The following is a 16,898-nucleotide window of genomic DNA, read 5'->3' as shown; positions in this document are numbered from 1 at the left end:
AGTAGAGTTTACAGGGTTTTAGGATGAGATTGGGTGAAAACTCATGGGGTCAGAGGTCAAACATCCACCAGTTAGTTCAGCTGAAGCTCTATGGCTGTAATTATGTCTCTTTTGTCCATCTGCACCCATACCAGGGCCTGCATTAATACTGTACAGATCTGAAGATTTATTCCATCATTGCCTTTAACCATTTCATGCATGAATTATTCATAAACTAGTGACATTTTTTACATTAAATATAGACTTATGGATTTTTACACTGCTATTCATTTTAGTGGATTTGATGCATCAACAGTTTAACATGTAATTTTTGTATGCATAAACACATCCATAAAGCTCTGTCCAGAAACATAATATATCACTGATTTAAGAAAACATGTAATTTCAGTGTAAAATATAACTGTCCACAGTGATTATATTCTGGGAAACTTCAGTCACTGAGACAAAATGACAAAAACCATTAGGATTAAACTGTGAACAAACTATTGCCTAAACTGCAGATTATTAAAGAATTTCTTTGCAATCACATGTTTTGAGTTCATTAAACAATATCTCAAGTAAAGATCTGACTTTATTTATCCCACAGTGGGGAAATTCAAGTGTCACAGCAGCATTTACAGTAAATTGAACCCAAGGAATATTAGACAACACAATAGCATAATTAAGAGTTATTGTCATTACTGCAAATAATGTAGCTTTTAATTAAAGACTGAATATCTGTCCACTGCAGCGATGTCATGCATGAAAGGGTTAAATCAGAATACTTTATTAATCCCAGGGGGAAATTGTTGTATGTTGCAGTTGCTCCATTCAGGTATAATATAAAGTAGCAGAAAAAGAACAGCAATTTGTACAATATGTACAAGACAATATATTATCAATATGTTCATTCAAAGAAATGCAAATAAATAAAATGTGCAAATAAACTGAGGGTGGAGTAAAAAAAGAGTAAATGCCATAATATTTTACTGCAGCTCTATGTTACTTGCTAAGACTGGGCGTCACGTGACACCACGTGTACTTCAGCCCAAACCTCCACAAATCATTACAACCGTCAGTCCGCTCCTGGGAACTGTGCAGACTAGTAGCACCAGTCTGCTGGGGCGCACACTGACGCACAGGGAGGAGTCTGTACAAAGTCACCAAACCCAGGACCAGGTCCATGAAGAGGATCTAAAGACGACCACCGGACGGATGCACGAGTCTACACCCTGAACAGCTGACTGTGGACCAGCACGCGGAAAGCACGTGACCAAAAGGGAGCAGAGGGCGGCGAGACCCAGGTCCAGGAGATCCAGGTCCAGGACACTCAGGTCCAGGAGATCCAGGTCCAGGAGATCCAGGTCCAGGACACTCAGGTCCAGGAGATCCAGGTCCAGGAGACCGATGAAGGAGCCGGGCTGACAGGTGAGATTACAACCAAGGAAAGTTCAACAGAAGGTGCACAGAAGTTTAGAAACTTGGGTTTAAGAATGGAGAGTGGCAGCTTAGACACTTATGACGCATTTATCTGTTGCATGTATTTGCGCTTTAATTCAGTAATTAATTAATTAACTTATTTTAGTGTAAATTTTATGAACAAACCTGTCAGGATCTGCCCTCTTTTATGTAATGTCACTATATAATGAGCTTTATGACAGACTTGTGTTATCCAGCTTCCTTTTCCACTTTTTTTTTTTTTTTTTAACACATTTAAAACCGTATGCATTATTAGACCACTGTCTTAAATATTTGGCTGAATCCAGGAGTTGCATTAAATAGGTGGTTATCAAAATACTGTTACATAAATTCAAGCCCCACCCTCTAGGAGAATACCTGGGCAGCCCTGGTGATGTAAAAGTAAAACTCCAAAAAAACATGTTTTGTGCAGCATATTTGGGATAAAAACAAAGTCTGTCATTTACTTGTATTTACTCACATTGTCCCCCAGATCTGAAGAGGTCTGTTGAATCTGGTCAAAGATGGAAAAATGGGAAAAAAAAAAAAAAAAAAGAAGAATCAAAACGAATAAAAAAAAAAAACCTACTTTGCTGTGCATATCATCATGTCATCCATATCATCATCATAGATAGATAGATATAGATAGATAGATAGACTATATCTGCTGTGTCCATTGTTATCTGATCCACAGTGTCCTTAGTTTAAATTCTACACTTCTGTGTGGATATTTTTTTGTGAGAATTTTTTAAACCTTATACATACATATATATATATATATATATATATATATATATATATATATATATATATATATATATATATATATATATATATATATATATATATATATATATATATATACACAGGGTGGGGAAGCAAAATTTACAATGAACATTTAGTTGTTTTTTCTCAGCAGGCACTACGTCAATTGTTTTGAAACCAAACATGTATTGATGTCATAATCATACCTAACACTATTATCCATACCTTTTCAGAAACTTTTGCCCACATGAGTAATCAGGAAAGCAAACGTCAAAGAGTGTGTGATTTGCTGAATGCACTCGTCACACCAAAGGAGATTTCAAAAATAGTTGGAGTGTCCATAAAGACTGTTTATAATGGAAAGAAGAGAATGACTATGAGCAAAACTATTACGAGAAAGTCTGGAAGATAATAATAAGATATTAAAAAAGAATGGGAGAAGTTGTCACCCGAATATTTGAGGAACACTTGCACAAGTTTCAGGAAGCGTGTGAAGGCAGTTATTGAGAAAGGAGGAGGACACATAGAATAAAAACATTTTCTATTATGTACATTTTCTTGTGGCAAATAAATTCTCATGACTTTCAATAAAGTAATTGGTCATACACTGTCTTCAATCCCTGCCTCAAAATATTGTAAATTTTGCTTCCCCACCCTGTAGGTTTGTGAATAGCAGTTTTATAGCATAATTCTAGCTTAAGGTAGTTTATTTTATGCTGTCATTTCATGGAATCAGAACTGTCCTGGTATTTACACAGATGTGACTCATGTCAATGAGGAAGTGAAGCCTGTTAAACATTAAAACTACAACAAATGTCCTTGAAACACAATGAAAATGAGACTAGATTATGAAAAGTAAGATCAGGAATGAAAAACTCATTGAAAAGGATGGTAGAAGTGGTAGAAGTACAATTACAGGTTTGTTCTGCATTTGGTTTTCCCACAATATTACATTTGCATGAAATAGGAGATGAGGTTGTAAATGTTTTTCTCCATTAATCCCAAGTGTCATACCTAAAAAAGAAAAGATGAAACATCAATAAGAAACCATCATTTATTTATTAGTGTCAGACTTTTTTTTCTCCACACATTATAAGTAAATCAGCAGTTCAACATTTGGTAGAGACATTTACAGGGTGATCTAGAAGGTGTAACAAATAAAAACAAACAGCATGTAAAATAAACAGATACAAGTTAAAGAGGTTCTATGCAGTATTCCTCCTTACAAATAAAAAAAAAAAATACCTAAAATTATCATTAGTGTTTTTAATAAAGAGCTGTGAAGTTCTGCCAAAGACATAAATGTATTGGATTATAGAAATATGAACTGAATTTATTTGCACAGACAAATGGTGGGATTTATGTGACCACTAGAGGGAGTAGCAAGTCACTCTGCCGGCCAAGGCCAAGTTGAGAGAACAACTGTCAGAGTCAAAGAAAAGAAGTGATACAAATAGAGGCCATTGTTTTCTCCACTGGACACAACTCTAAATAGAAAAATAGCATATGACCAAGCCCGGATTAACCATATGGGCAACTGGGCAATTGCCCAGGGGCCCGCGATGTCTGAAGGGCCCTGGGTAGCTCGGGCATAACGAAAATATCTGGTTATCTTTTGCTTATAAATGAAACTGTCCGCTGTCCGGAGCCAATGCACTGCACAGAAACCTTGCTCCTGCTGTCTGTGACCGTGAGCTGAGACCCTCTCCTCATTGGTCAGTCCAAAAAGCGAATCAGCTGTGACGCAAATCAACGTGCGTGCACTGAGTGGGATGTGAGACGTCAAGAACTATGCGACATACGTATGCGAATCAAAACGATGTTTACATTGCACTTACTTTAACTCTCTTGTTGAATTCTGAGGTGACAAGTGGATTTCTGTTTAACTCTTTCTTCGCCAATGACGAGATTTTCCGTCACTCCGTGTTTTCACTGTTATACTTTAGTTGAAGCTGTTGCGGATCATGTGAAATACTTTCCTTAGTCCAAAAACAGACAGTTAAGCCGTTTTTTCGGAAATATGACGGACCGGGTTTAACGTTCTCGCACTGGAGTCTCCGTATCCCATGGCAACGCATCCAGCGGCAGTCACTGAATGAGGAAATGCAGACTGTGCAGGAACCGCACACAGGTTCAAAAGCCTTAAAGATGATTATGGAGACAGAGTCTGACAGTTCAATATGTGATGGAGCTACAGAAGAACCATTTAGAGATAGGAACGGAGAAACAGAAGGTGAGGGAGACGGACACGGAACACGGGAAACACGGAGCGGCTCAGGTCCAACACGGAGATGGGGGGGGGGGGGGGGGGGTCACGGAGCGACACAGAAAAAATGACAGACAGGAGGAAGAGAGAAGAGACATTTCTAGGGGACATTCAAGGAGAAGACAGACAACCAGACGTGGGAAAAGATAAAGGACAGCTAGTGTTCATCTGTTAGAGTGAGTTCAGATTCAGACTGAGGACACAGATGTGGTTCAGCTCCATAATGTCAGTGGGGACACAGGTAAGACACTGTTTGATTTAGCTTTTGTATGAAATAAATAAATAAATACATATATTCATGCAAAGATAAATAACTACATGTCCATATAATTATTTACAGATCAAACACAGCAGCTGGTCCAACAAGGATGTGGTGCAGCCAAGCAAAGGCCAGAAATCTACAGTATTTAGTGAATGTGTTTCTTTTTTTCTTGAAAATGAGGAATATTGAAGTGTTCATATCAAAAAGCTAAACTAATATGTTGTTACTTATAACTGATGTATGTCAAAGTGTAAAGTTTAGAAGGAACCTGGTGCTTTAGAAGATGTTTGGTCTAAAGTTTGGTGTGGATTCCTCTAACATTTTGTGGAATGATGGGATATCTTGGAGCTGTTTGTTATTATTATTATTGTTGTTATAATTATTTTATTTTGTGATTTTGAATACAGTGTTACTGTTGATAAAGAAGAAAGAGTCAAAAATGTAAATAGGAAATCAGTTTTATCTTGAAAATCAATGTCTTCAAAAAAATTCAATTTTCTCAGTTTTTTGCTCTAAATTCATTTTTTTCCTGAAAATGACCAATATTCAAATATTCATATCTCACGAACGAATGAAGATAGAATAAAATCGTCTTTTGTGTTTAAAAGTTGAAGTTCTGTTCTTTCTTTTGATGTATTCAGTGTTCACATACTCCTAACACAACATTTTCAGTCAGCCTCCAAAGATTAGTGAAAATGACCAAAAAGGCTGGCGCTGGCTACCAACTCACTGGAAAATGCTCTGGCGGGGAAAGAGTTAAAATTCATATCTGAGTCTATCAGATGATGTTTGTGTTTTGTCTGTGGGCTTTTTCTGACGATTCAATACATTTGTGTTGGCAAAAAGTGTTCTTAAATATATACTGGATACTTTGGAAATGGTTTCTTATTTATTTTTTGTGAAAATGGAGGACACTTCCCTCTCTTTCTAATGTAGTGGATCAATTTTAGATTATACTGATGCTAATGTGTTTTGTTTTCATATCATCATATGCAAATGAGTGGCCTTGACAAGAGGCTATAGTGGTGCACTTGTAGTTCTACGAGCATTTACACATTTGTACATCAAAATGCATTTGATGATAGTTAGATATTGAAGTATGGGGTATATTTACATATATTCCTGGAACTTATTCTGTATTTTGCCAGATTATAGGGATCCTGGGGTTGTGATGATGGGGCCCTTGAATATTGTTGCCCAGGGTACAATGAAGTGTTAATCTGGCCCTGCATATGACGGTGAAATGCCAGCGTTTCTTCTACACAGCTGAGTTTGAATCTGAGGTTTAGGAAGGTATAAAGTTATTATGGGATGTTATTATCTTTGCTAAGTTGCTGTTTGTTGAACAGTTCAGGCTGAACTGTGACATAAACCGTACAGAAAACAGGTGATTTATGGGTTTACTGTGGCTGTTTTGTGTCTAAAAATAGAGCTAATCGAACAGAGCTATAATGTAAACTATCAGCTGATGCATGTTAAGATCATAAGACACAGTGTTATTTTGACCAGCTGAGTTTTAGTTTGCAGAAGAAAACTTGATGATACCATAATACAGATGTGTGTAAATGATGAGCTTCATCCTTTATTCAGTTACTGATACAGTCTGTGGGTACATAGAGTGGATTCGTGGGTGGTTTTGGTCCTGAGTGTGCTCTGGTATGTGATGTCCCTCTGCTGTTGAGAGTTTAGGTGATTGATAATACATAGAACCCCTTTAAGGAACATATCTGTCTCAACCCCTTTTCAATGGCTTATATTTTGTTCTTTTCAGACGACACAAGTGATACTTCAATCGTTTGTGATTTTGACCTGTACTTTAACAGTGTTTGACTAAATGTCCAGGAGCTAAAGGAGTTTTTAAAAACCTTTAATATTTAATATCATTCATTCTTACATTCCACCCCCTTCACCTTCTAGAAATTAAGACTAAATTAAAAATTAAACTAAAACTAAACTAAAACTCCCCAGGAATTCCTCAAAATTAAACAAAAACTACTTATACACCCCAAAAAACCAACTGAACCTCAAAGTGAATCATCAAATGTTTAAATATATTTCAATTTACAGAAGGTTATTGTTGTGTTTTTCTGTATCTATAACATAATGGTGTAACTTCACCACCAGAGGAGCAGCAGGTACATTGCATACGACCTTGGACTTTATCACAGAGGAATATATTATCCAGACCGATCGGCCCTCGTCGACCACTGTACGTCCCAAGATGCAAAAGGGCTTGTCTTAGTTTTTCCTCTGGTATGGGTTCACCAAAACGGGGCTTAAATACTTGCGAAAACACAAAGGCATAATTGCTCCAGTTGCGGATAGGATTTATACGGTCTAAAATATTCACCCTCTCATTTCCAAATATGCACTTCAGAGGACACGAGGACGCATGAACGTAAAACAGCAACAAATCATTTCTGTTATGACTGTTCACAAGGTTGTTGAAGTTCTCCAGAGTACGATATTCTGCATGATCAGCCCGACCGTCGTAAACCTTATCAGGACACATCCTCCTAACATCATCCCATGTTTTGACTTGTTCAGGTCTGCATTTTTCCACAACATCAAGCCATTGGACACGTCCATTTGGACACTGCGTCAGAACGTTAGGCCATTTCAGAACTGTGGCTGCGACCACCCTCCTGCCAGTGTACACGTCACAGTTCAGAATCGTAGTCTTCACCTCATCACCAGGGTCGGACTCATAAACTGCGTTGAGATTGACAGTATAGTCGTATGGGATGCTCACAGCCAGACTGAACATGCAGTATTGTCTGTGAAAACAACCAGAAACATCAATAGTGAGTATGAACCCTTAGATGCATAAGTGGGTCCAAAATGACCCGGTGAGGTTGTTTTCTTGCAAAATCTTTGTAATGAAAATTTTTTGTTATTTCATATTCTAGGTATTCCTTAAAAAAACATGTTAACATTATACCATTTACATTTTTAATTTACCTCTTATTGATTTTATGAAATTGTAGGCTTTGTATTACAACCCCAGCCTTCCATAGGTGGGTCAAAATGACCCACATCCATTTCAATGGACTTTCATTTGAACCTTGGAATCATTCTATATTCATTTATTCTACAGCAAAACCAAAGGACTCACTCACTCAGTGGATGTTGATATTGTTATACAGGGTGGGGAAGCAAAATTTACAGTGAACATTTAGTCGTTTTTTCTCAGCAGGCACTACGTCAATTGTTTTGAAACCAAACATATATTGATGTCATAATCATACCTAACACTATTATCCATACCTTTTCAGAAACTTTTGCCCATATGAGTAATCAGGAAAGCAAACGTCAAAGAGTGTGTGATTTGCTGAATGCACTCGTCACACCAAAGGAGATTTCAAAAATAGTTGGAGTGTCCATAAAGACTGTTTATAATGGAAAGAAGAGAATGAATATGAGCAAAACTATTACGAGAAAGTCTGGAAGATGCTATTAAAGAAGAATGGGAGAAGTTGTCACCCAAATATTTGAGGAACACTTGCGCAAGTTTCAGGAAGCGTGTGAAGACAGTTATTGAGAAAGAAGGAGGACACATAGAATAAAAACATTTTCTATTATGTACATTTTCTTGTGGCAAATAAATTCTCATGACTTTCAATAAACTAATTGGTCATACACTGTCTTTCAATCCCTGCCTCAAAATATTGTAAATTTTGCTTCCCCACCCTGTATACTATGTAGCATGCTATAATACACTTTGCTTTTCAAGATTTCAAATTGTATCACGTGTATCACATGCAACAACAGATGCAGGTCTTTGAACTGTTAAACACAAAACTAGAAGTTTCTTTACCACAAACTATGACATTCTTGGCGCATAAAATTATGTTTTAAAATGACAAACATCATATCTGTGAACAGTGACACAGTTCAAACAGGATCAAAAAATGATTTGTCTCTGCACTGACTGTTGTTCATATTTTTTTCCTAGGTTTGATCCCATTGGACACAGTCAAAGGGGTGGGACTGTGGCTCTTTGTCGGCCTTAAGTTTACTCTTATGTTTTTCCTTCATTTTTGTCATACTTTACAGAAAACTGTAACTATTTTGTGGTAAAATGAAGTAGACTTACCCATTTGGTAGCTGCGGTTTATACCTGTCACAGGTAAAACAGATGCAGAATGTTAGATGTGACGTGATACGGAAAGAAAAAAGTTGATCTTTTGATTTTTCTCATTGATCTTTTGATTTTAAATGACAGTATGTTAGTAGAAGACAGACAATGGTACAATATTTCCATATTTATTTTTTTCTATCTTATAAAATCAAGGTGAAAATCAGAAGTTAAGCTGCTTTTTAGGCTCTTAAGTCTCTTGTAAATGAAGCTAAATTATAGAAGCTACTTAAGTTGACAATTCAGACTAAATATTGATTATTGGGTTTTATATAAAATATTTCAAATATAATAATCTAATAATAATCTGTTTTTCTTCAAAGATTCATTATATGAAGAATGATATATCCAAAGGAGTTGTTGCAAACTGAAGTGAGAAAAACAAGAGTAAGGAACTCACATGTTCAGGATGTCTTGTACAGTTCTTGCGAGCAGGTTCTGGTCCACAGCAGCCGAACTGTTCCCTGGACTCAGGAACATGGTCACCATCACAGCCATCCACCACAGGCCAGACATCATGAACTAAATGTCAAGTCTGAAGTTAAATTTCATTTTAATTTCATGGAAACCTCGTTAAACTTGAACAAATTAGACTTTTTTTTATCAATGTATTTTTTATTCATATTCAGTCTTTCAAACGTACAAAAAGTAAGATAAACACTGAGACACACAACAGAGGTATAACACCCCACCCCCCCCCCAAAAAAAAAGAAAATTAAAGGGTTCCACAATGTAATTACCCAATCACTTTGTACACAGCACACATTATCCAGAGTCAAGGTGCATTGTCAGCTGTTCTACATAAGAAATAAAAGGATGCCATACCACATTAAACTTCCCCACTGATCCATTCAATGTGTATCTAATCTATTCAATTTTAAGGAAAAGGAGGGCCAAAGGAGGGCCAAAGGAGGGGGGTTTGTCATTCTTCCAACAAATTAGAATATTTACATAGAATCTGAACGTTTGTTTGAAAAACCTGCACTACACATTAATGTAAAATTTTCAAAGCGTTTCCAAGACACCTTCAGCAAAATGACAATGAATATACAGCTGCAAACAGATGATTTACCCGCTTTAAATATCCCAATTCACAAAATTTTGCCCTGTTGAGCCTGTGACCCCCCCCCCACACACACACACACGTGACTGTCTTCTGAGTTGATCAGCTTGATTACCTAACCTAAACACACATATTGAAGATAATGCATACAGCACATATCATATAATAGGAATATATAACACATTACACATATTGCGCAAGCACCGTAGCAAAAAGATAGAACCTCAGAACAGCCTACATACAGAGAATTGAGACACTGTTTCTCTCTCACCTTGTTATTAAAAAGCTATGCAATTTGTAAAAATACAGAAAAAAATAAGAATAAGAATAAATAGGTGGTATAAATAATAATCTATAAAAGAATATTAATATAAATCTATGATAATAACAATAGCATTGGTAGTGTAATCAGTAATTTACTGGTCGATCTACATTCCTAACCTCACCCATGGTAACGATCTTTGTGGAAAATATACTGGTTAATCTGGTTTCTGAGAGGGTGTAGTTTACCCTGACACTGTAGTCGCTTTTCCATTGACATTGACATTACGCTCTTCTGTTTTTTTGACAATTAGTAAATATTGCTAAAGTTTTGCGCAGATGTCCAATGGAAAAGCGACTACTGACTTTGATTGGTAAAATAGGAGGAATATCATTTAATTTAAAATCAAGGCTGACATTCATCTGCCTTTTTGGAAACAACAGATGAGGCCTTTAGCGTATCAAAAGCTGAACTAAAGCTGAAAAGGATCAAGTGCCAATTTGAACTCATCCTTAAGCACCATGAGGCATCAGAAGAACAATTACACGAAAGATGAGTAGATCATAAGAAAAAAAAAAAAAAAGACAAGTGAGTATTTGGACCATATCATCATTTTTGTACATATTTTCCAACTCTAACTTATATAAATTCAGTTTATTATTGGAATTAATTATTCTCAGGTGATTCTATATTTGTATAATGCAGAAAAAGCTCTTGATTTTAAGCTTAACTTACTAACCCCATGAATCATTTCTTAGAGTGTGTGAATCAAGGCTTTCCTCATACTACCCAACAGACTAAAACTAAATGAAACTACACTAAACCAAGTCAGTTCTTGAAAATAGTAACACAGTTACTTATGCACTAACCATAACTCTAACTAACTTACAACTGAGCAGGGATCAAAAACAGTCTGAAAATTAGGTAAAACTAAGGAATGGTTAAAGTTTTAGAGCTCTAATACCTCTGGCTCAGACAGAGAAAATAATCATTGTGTTTATAGATGAACACAAAAAACACAAAAACATCTCCAACTCACCTGAAACAGTCTGGTTTCTGTTCTTCCACTCGTCTGGGTCTTTATTTTAATTGTCCTGGACAGTGAATGGAAAATGAAAGAAGAGTCAGGTGACGAAAAACACAAGGAAATAAACGGTGGAACTAAGCACAGTTTTGATGATCAGTTAAACAACTGTGACCTCTCCAAGGTTACAAAGACCAGCTTGCAGAGGTTTATGCTGTGGTTTCCAACCTTTTGTGGCTCATGATCCCATTTTAACATCACAAATTTCTGGTGTCCCCAGACATTGAAAACGGAGACTTTTTTTTTTGCTAAAATTAATTTGTTTTTTGATCATGTAATAGTTTGCTATACTATGTTGCAAATAAATGTTAATTTTAGATGACATTTAGTCTATATAATGTATATTATTTTGGACGGAGGCAGTAAAGCCAGGTGTAGATTACTGCACAAAGTGAGAATTTGATTTTCCTTGGTCAGGATATGTACAGTCAGTCCAGCTTGGATTTCCAAGGCTGACAAATAATACTGAACAAACAAGAACTCAAACTATGAATTATAAAAGAGCTGCAGCATCTGAAACTGACCACAATGAACATTTGAAAGATAAACAGTACCACAGTGCTTCAGTTTCAGCTTTACAGTTTGTCATGTCTTTTGTGGATTGGGATTGTCTCTGTCAAGTCACCATATATTTTTTATAGTTTTTTTTTTTTTTAAATTAATTACTAGAAATTTCAGGTGACTCCATTTGAATTCCAGGGGACCCCAGGTGGGGTTCCGACCCCAGGTTTGAAAAACACTGGGTTAATGAGAATGTAAATTTACTTATACCTGCCAACCTGTAGTAACTGCAGCATGAAAACGATTCATTCTTTGGAGAAAAATTTTGAAAAGTCTGTGAATTTCCAAAGCCAATAGTTTACAACATAGGTGTCAAACTTATTTTAATTCAGGGGCTACATTCAGCTACACACGGGCTTCCCCTCCTCACACAAGCCAATTTAACCACTGACTGGACCAGTAAAATAATGGCATAATAACTTATGAATAATGAGAGCATTTTAATGCAAAAAGGTAAATTACAGTATGAAAATGTTTACCTTTATAAACTATCCTTAAACAAAAATGTGGATAACTTGAAAATTCATGAACAATCGGAAATTTCCTAGGAAAATAAGTGAATTTTAATAATATTATGCCTCAGGTTATCATTTATACATGTGCACACATGTGTTTATGATCAATAGAACTTGACTGTAAATGTGTCTTTGCACATTCATCCCATGGGCCGGATTGGCTTCTCTGGGGGGCCAGTTTAAGCCCATGAGCCATATGTTTGACAGCCCTGGTTTACAACAACTGAGAAACATGAAAGAATGTGCCAGTCTGTGAGATGAATTATTAGAGTTTATTTTACAACATAAGTGCAACATTTGACCTGTATTAGGTTTTGTTGGAAAAAAAGCATATATAACATCAATTTGCACCTAAAAATTCAACAAAATATTGCAAAAGAACAGGTGGAAAAGTGAGTCTGCATGTGTGGAGCGATGAGGAAAATGAAACTGATACGTAAATGAATGAGACAGAAATTCCACTGGAAATAGATAGGAGGTAATATGTCACCTCAATGTCACGATAACTGACATTTTATAGACTACAGTCAGGTCTCAGTTGCTTTTCCTCAGCCTCTGGACACGGTTTATCACTCTGCTGTTAGATTTATTACTGTTGATAGGTTTAACACTGGATATTTGGACCTCTGTGCTCATGTTTTGGGGCCTCTGTCTATGTAAGATTTGATAAATTTATTAGGTACCTAGTGGGTTTTTTTTTTTACCCCATTTATCACCAAAATATTAGCTTTCAATGTGAGTTTTATTGTACAGATGAATGTGATGTGATGCTATTTAGACCGAGTTTGGAAAATGAGGTCTTCATTGTACACCTGCAACATTTTTCCTCTTGTTAATCTGGTTTTAGTAATTATTTCTTTTTTGTTTTAATGACTGCAGTTATTCTCAAAGTTTTAATACTCAACAGAATATCTTTTAGTTTAGTTTATTTTTTTTTTTAATTTAATTTTTTTTTTACTATATTTTTTACTTTATTGTGATTGTTTACTTGATTGTATTGAAAGTGAGACTTTTACATAAATTTAAACGGTGGTTGGATGAAACTATGGCCCTATAAAAAAAAAAAAAAAAAAAACCTAAACGAAAATATATCACAACCTGGTACATAACCTTTTCATGTTCACATTCACATCTTATTCAACTGACACAACAGTGGCATCTAGTGGGGCCAATGTATATTTCCATAATGTTCTGCACATATTTTTTTCTATTTTTCTGGGTTTATCTGAACATCTTTGCACTCTCATGAACCTTAATTTTGAACCTTCTTTTTGGTTGGAGAATTTTATTTATTTATTTATTTTTTGCACTTTTGTTTGTATTTAGTTATTGGTTTGTATATTTTATTGTTTTTGTTATTGTTTTTTTTTTTTTTTTTAATCTATTATACAGTAGTTTTAATTTTACAAATGCATTACAATGTTCATTTTTATTTTGGGTAATTGACTAGTTTTAGTTTAGTTTGTTTTTAGTTTTAATGTTATTGTTGTAAACCATAAACCTTGGAAAATGAAGCTGATTTTGCAATAATAATAATAATTCTACTTCACTTTGGTTTATGTTGCATTGACATTTCAAGTGTTTTTAGTTTTTTTCACTCCTGTTTTAATTTTCGTCTAGTTTTCATTAACTATAGCCTAATAACGGCAGCTCTCGGTAGACAGTGGGTCCATCTGCTGCTAGTAAACGGCGTCATGTGTCCCGCTGAATTGGAAACGTGTGATTCCTGTCTGTTATTGTTAACAGAGGAGGAGGAGGAGGGGAGGGAAATAAAGCACGGGTCCATTCCTGAAGGATTAGGGATGGAAACGTGGCCTTGTACGCAGCTGGTCTGAGCTCTGAAACCAACGAAGTGGAATTGAGCTTCTCCTCTCTTTGCTGAAGGCTAAAGAGTCAACCCATGTTCCCAAATGTCCCTTTATATCCAGGTTTCGTTGTAAGTCAACTCAGCCTTGATGCAGCAGATCTCAGACTGTTCCTTGTACGTTTTAATTGATTCTTTCTTGTTTCTTTTGTTGCAGATGCAGAGGGGAGGCAACATGTCACTGGCTTGCAGGAGAGCCGGGATGATCTGCTTGATGATGATGCTCAACTTCTTCTGCATCTGCATTTTGATGGGTTTGTCGTGGAACTTTGGGCGCAGCAGAAGTAGCCCCCAGAAGACTATAGTCCCATCTGAGAGGTTTTGGCCACAACTCGTGCTCAGTGAGTCGTTCTGGAACAGAGAGCAGCAGCGTTTAGACTTCATTTACAATCCTGTTTACAGTTCTGTCCTGTCCAATAGCTCTAATCCTGGACTGCCTGACTGGCTGAATGATACTGGGCCAGCCAACCTGTGTGAACCAGATCATAGAGTTGCCATGCAAATCTTGGACTACAACACCCTGCCAAAGCGCTTCCAGGACTTCCTATTGCACATGCGTTGCAGGACATACCCAATGTTGATTAATCAGCCACATATGTGTGATGAGAAACCCTTCCTTCTGCTAGCGGTCAAGTCTTTAGTCCCACATTTCGACCGGCGACAGGCGATTCGAGACTCGTGGGGCCGGGCGGGTGTTGTGGCTAATCGCACTGTGGTGACGGTGTTCCTTCTGGGGAACACTGAGCCCATAGACCACTTCCCAGACCTGCTGTGGCTGCTGGACCATGAGGCGAACCGTCACAGAGACCTCCTCCAGTGGAACTACAGGGACACCTTCTACAACCTGACCTTGAAGGAAGTCCTGTTTCAAGAGTGGTTGAGCCAACACTGTCCCCAGGTGCAGTTCATCCTAAAGGGGGACGATGACGTTTTTGTCAATACCCCTCGGATTATTGACTTCCTGGAAGATCTGCCGGAGGTAAAGGCTGGAGATCTGTTCATAGGGGATGTTATTAGCAACGCCAGCCCACACAGAGACCCCAAACTCAAGTACTTCATCCCAGAGAGTGTTTTTGTGGGTCCGTATCCACCCTATGCTGGGGGTGGAGGGTATCTGTACTCTGGGGATTTGGCGCTGCGTCTTTACAACATCTCTCAGCAGGTTGTATTGTATCCGATCGATGACGTATATACAGGTATGTGTCTGAAGAAGCTGGGCCTGGTCCCTGAGAAACATTCTGGTTTCAAGACATTTGACATTGAAGAGAAGTACAGAAACAGCCTGTGCATATACAGGAATTTAATGCTGGTGCACAGCCGGACGCCACAGGACATGCTTATGATCTGGCCGTGGATTGTCCATCCTGAGTGGGACTGTCAGTGAACGCCTCCTGCTCTGTCTGCAAACTGAACTGAACTCTTAAAAGAAAAATCCATAGTAAAAACCAGGAAGAAAGTTATTTATGTCTTCTGTTATCATTTATTAATGTAGTGATGTATCTAAAAGCCGCAGCACCACATAGCATTTCAAAATGTTTAGAGCTCATCTGCACAGCAAAAATCCTTGGGAAAAACAAATGGAATGTACATTTTTTTTTTGGTGTGTTGTTTGAGGTATTTTTCCATAGTCAGTGTGTTACCTGCTGCTTAGGCAAAACATTTTACATCAGATTTAGCTTGTGTATGGAACGACATACATTTATATTTAACTGTGACTACTGATGATGGTCTAGATCGGGCATCATGTAGGAACAAGTCAGAGAGTCACATGTTTGGATGAATAGTGCAAAATAGCTATGTGTACAAATAGTTTTTGTTCAGTTCAGAAGGAGGTTAGGGAAGTGGAAGAGGTGATTGTTTTCAGATGTTTGGGCCGATGAGTAACCTTATAAGCTATTACAACTACTACTATACTAGAGTGAGACCTTGAATGACGTCCATGTCTGCTACCGTGTATCCCAAATAGATGTCAATCAGTACAGCTCCAGTTTAGAGAAGCAAACAGTAGAGTAGTACATGCTTTATATTCATCTTCTTCATCTTAGAATAGAGTGTCATTATTGTCATTGTATGCAGTCCCATCAGTGCAAACAAGTATAAATAATTATTCCTATAAAAAGTCTACAAAAGTGCACAGTGCCACTAAAATTTGCTGAAAAAAATAACACATATAGATACATAAAAATGCAAATTCCATCACATGCACTCAACATTTCAGTCAGCTGCTAATTCAGGTATTGCTCAATACTTTATGAAACTGTCATATTTGTGATTTTTTTTTTTGTTCACTTTTTGTTTTACATGTAGCTATGTACATGTATTTTTCCCAACATCCATTACTTTTATAGAGATATTATGTAACTATTTTGTATATTTAAATGAAAAGTAAAGGGATTCAATTTTTCTGTTCTTTACTATAAATATGAAATAAAGAATAAAATACTGATTTATGTCATTATTTGCTTGTTGAAATGACCACTATTTTCCACAAAATCTAAGAGCTATTTTTTAATAATAAAAAAAAATGTATCAAGAAAACATACTTTGCATTTTTGTTTGCAGTTGTGGAATAAAATTATTCAAGTTTTTTCATTATGTAAAATTAATGTGTGTGTGTGTTTTTTTAATGCAGAAAAAGGAAACTGAAATGGACACTTCCCACAAAAATACACATTTACCTA

The 16,898-nt window shown here is 36.7% G+C and overlaps 2 protein-coding genes across 4 annotated transcripts; one reads left to right on the top strand and one right to left on the bottom strand.

Moving 5' to 3' along the window:
- Positions 1-1,073: 1,073 nt before the first annotated feature.
- On the top strand, positions 1,074-16,384 carry b3gnt2a (UDP-GlcNAc:betaGal beta-1,3-N-acetylglucosaminyltransferase 2a). Of its 3 annotated transcripts, none has more exons than XM_030149397.1 (3): positions 1,074-1,283; positions 1,374-1,407; positions 14,375-16,384. In XM_030149397.1, the coding sequence occupies exon 3, from the start codon at positions 14,375-14,377 to the stop codon at positions 15,599-15,601; it is 1,227 nt and encodes a 408-aa protein (XP_030005257.1). In that variant the 5' UTR covers positions 1,074-1,283; positions 1,374-1,407; the 3' UTR covers positions 15,602-16,384. The 3 variants fall into 3 exon arrangements, 2 of the variants coding, with proteins under 2 accessions (XP_030005257.1, XP_030005245.1); XR_003936826.1 differs by lacking the exons at positions 1,074-1,283; positions 1,374-1,407 and adding an exon at positions 14,093-14,289 and having other exon boundaries at positions 14,375-16,015; positions 16,055-16,384; XM_030149385.1 differs by lacking the exons at positions 1,074-1,283; positions 1,374-1,407 and adding an exon at positions 14,093-14,289.
- LOC115429718 (uncharacterized) lies at positions 6,330-11,272 on the bottom strand. The gene is made up of 4 exons (XM_030149412.1): positions 11,233-11,272; positions 9,269-9,390; positions 8,827-8,850; positions 6,330-7,507 (listed from the first exon to the last, which is right to left on the bottom strand). The coding sequence occupies exons 2-4, from the start codon at positions 9,385-9,387 to the stop codon at positions 6,802-6,804; spliced, it is 849 nt and encodes a 282-aa protein (XP_030005272.1). The 5' UTR covers positions 9,388-9,390; positions 11,233-11,272; the 3' UTR covers positions 6,330-6,801.
- Positions 16,385-16,898: the final 514 nt, after the last annotated feature.

Source organism: Sphaeramia orbicularis, chromosome 1 (genome assembly GCF_902148855.1).
Source record: "Sphaeramia orbicularis chromosome 1, fSphaOr1.1, whole genome shotgun sequence".
Classification (NCBI taxonomy): domain Eukaryota; kingdom Metazoa; phylum Chordata; class Actinopteri; order Kurtiformes; family Apogonidae; genus Sphaeramia; species Sphaeramia orbicularis.
This window is presented reverse-complemented; position numbering and strand designations above follow the sequence as displayed.

Coding starts and splice junctions, on each gene's coding strand:
- LOC115429718 (XM_030149412.1), bottom strand. CDS start 9,387: ATGATGTCTGGCCTGTGGTGGATGGCTGTGATGGTGACCATGTTCCTG. Junction 8,851..9,268: donor GTACAAGACATCCTGAACAT/GTGAGTTCCTTA, acceptor TACCTGTGACAG/GTATAAACCGCAGCTACCAA. Junction 7,508..8,826: donor AAACCGCAGCTACCAAATGG/GTAAGTCTACTT, acceptor TTGTTTTCACAG/ACAATACTGCATGTTCAGTC.
- b3gnt2a (XM_030149385.1), top strand. CDS start 14,254: ATGTTCCCAAATGTCCCTTTATATCCAGGTTTCGTT. Junction 14,290..14,374: donor CTTTATATCCAGGTTTCGTT/GTAAGTCAACTC, acceptor CTTTTGTTGCAG/ATGCAGAGGGGAGGCAACAT.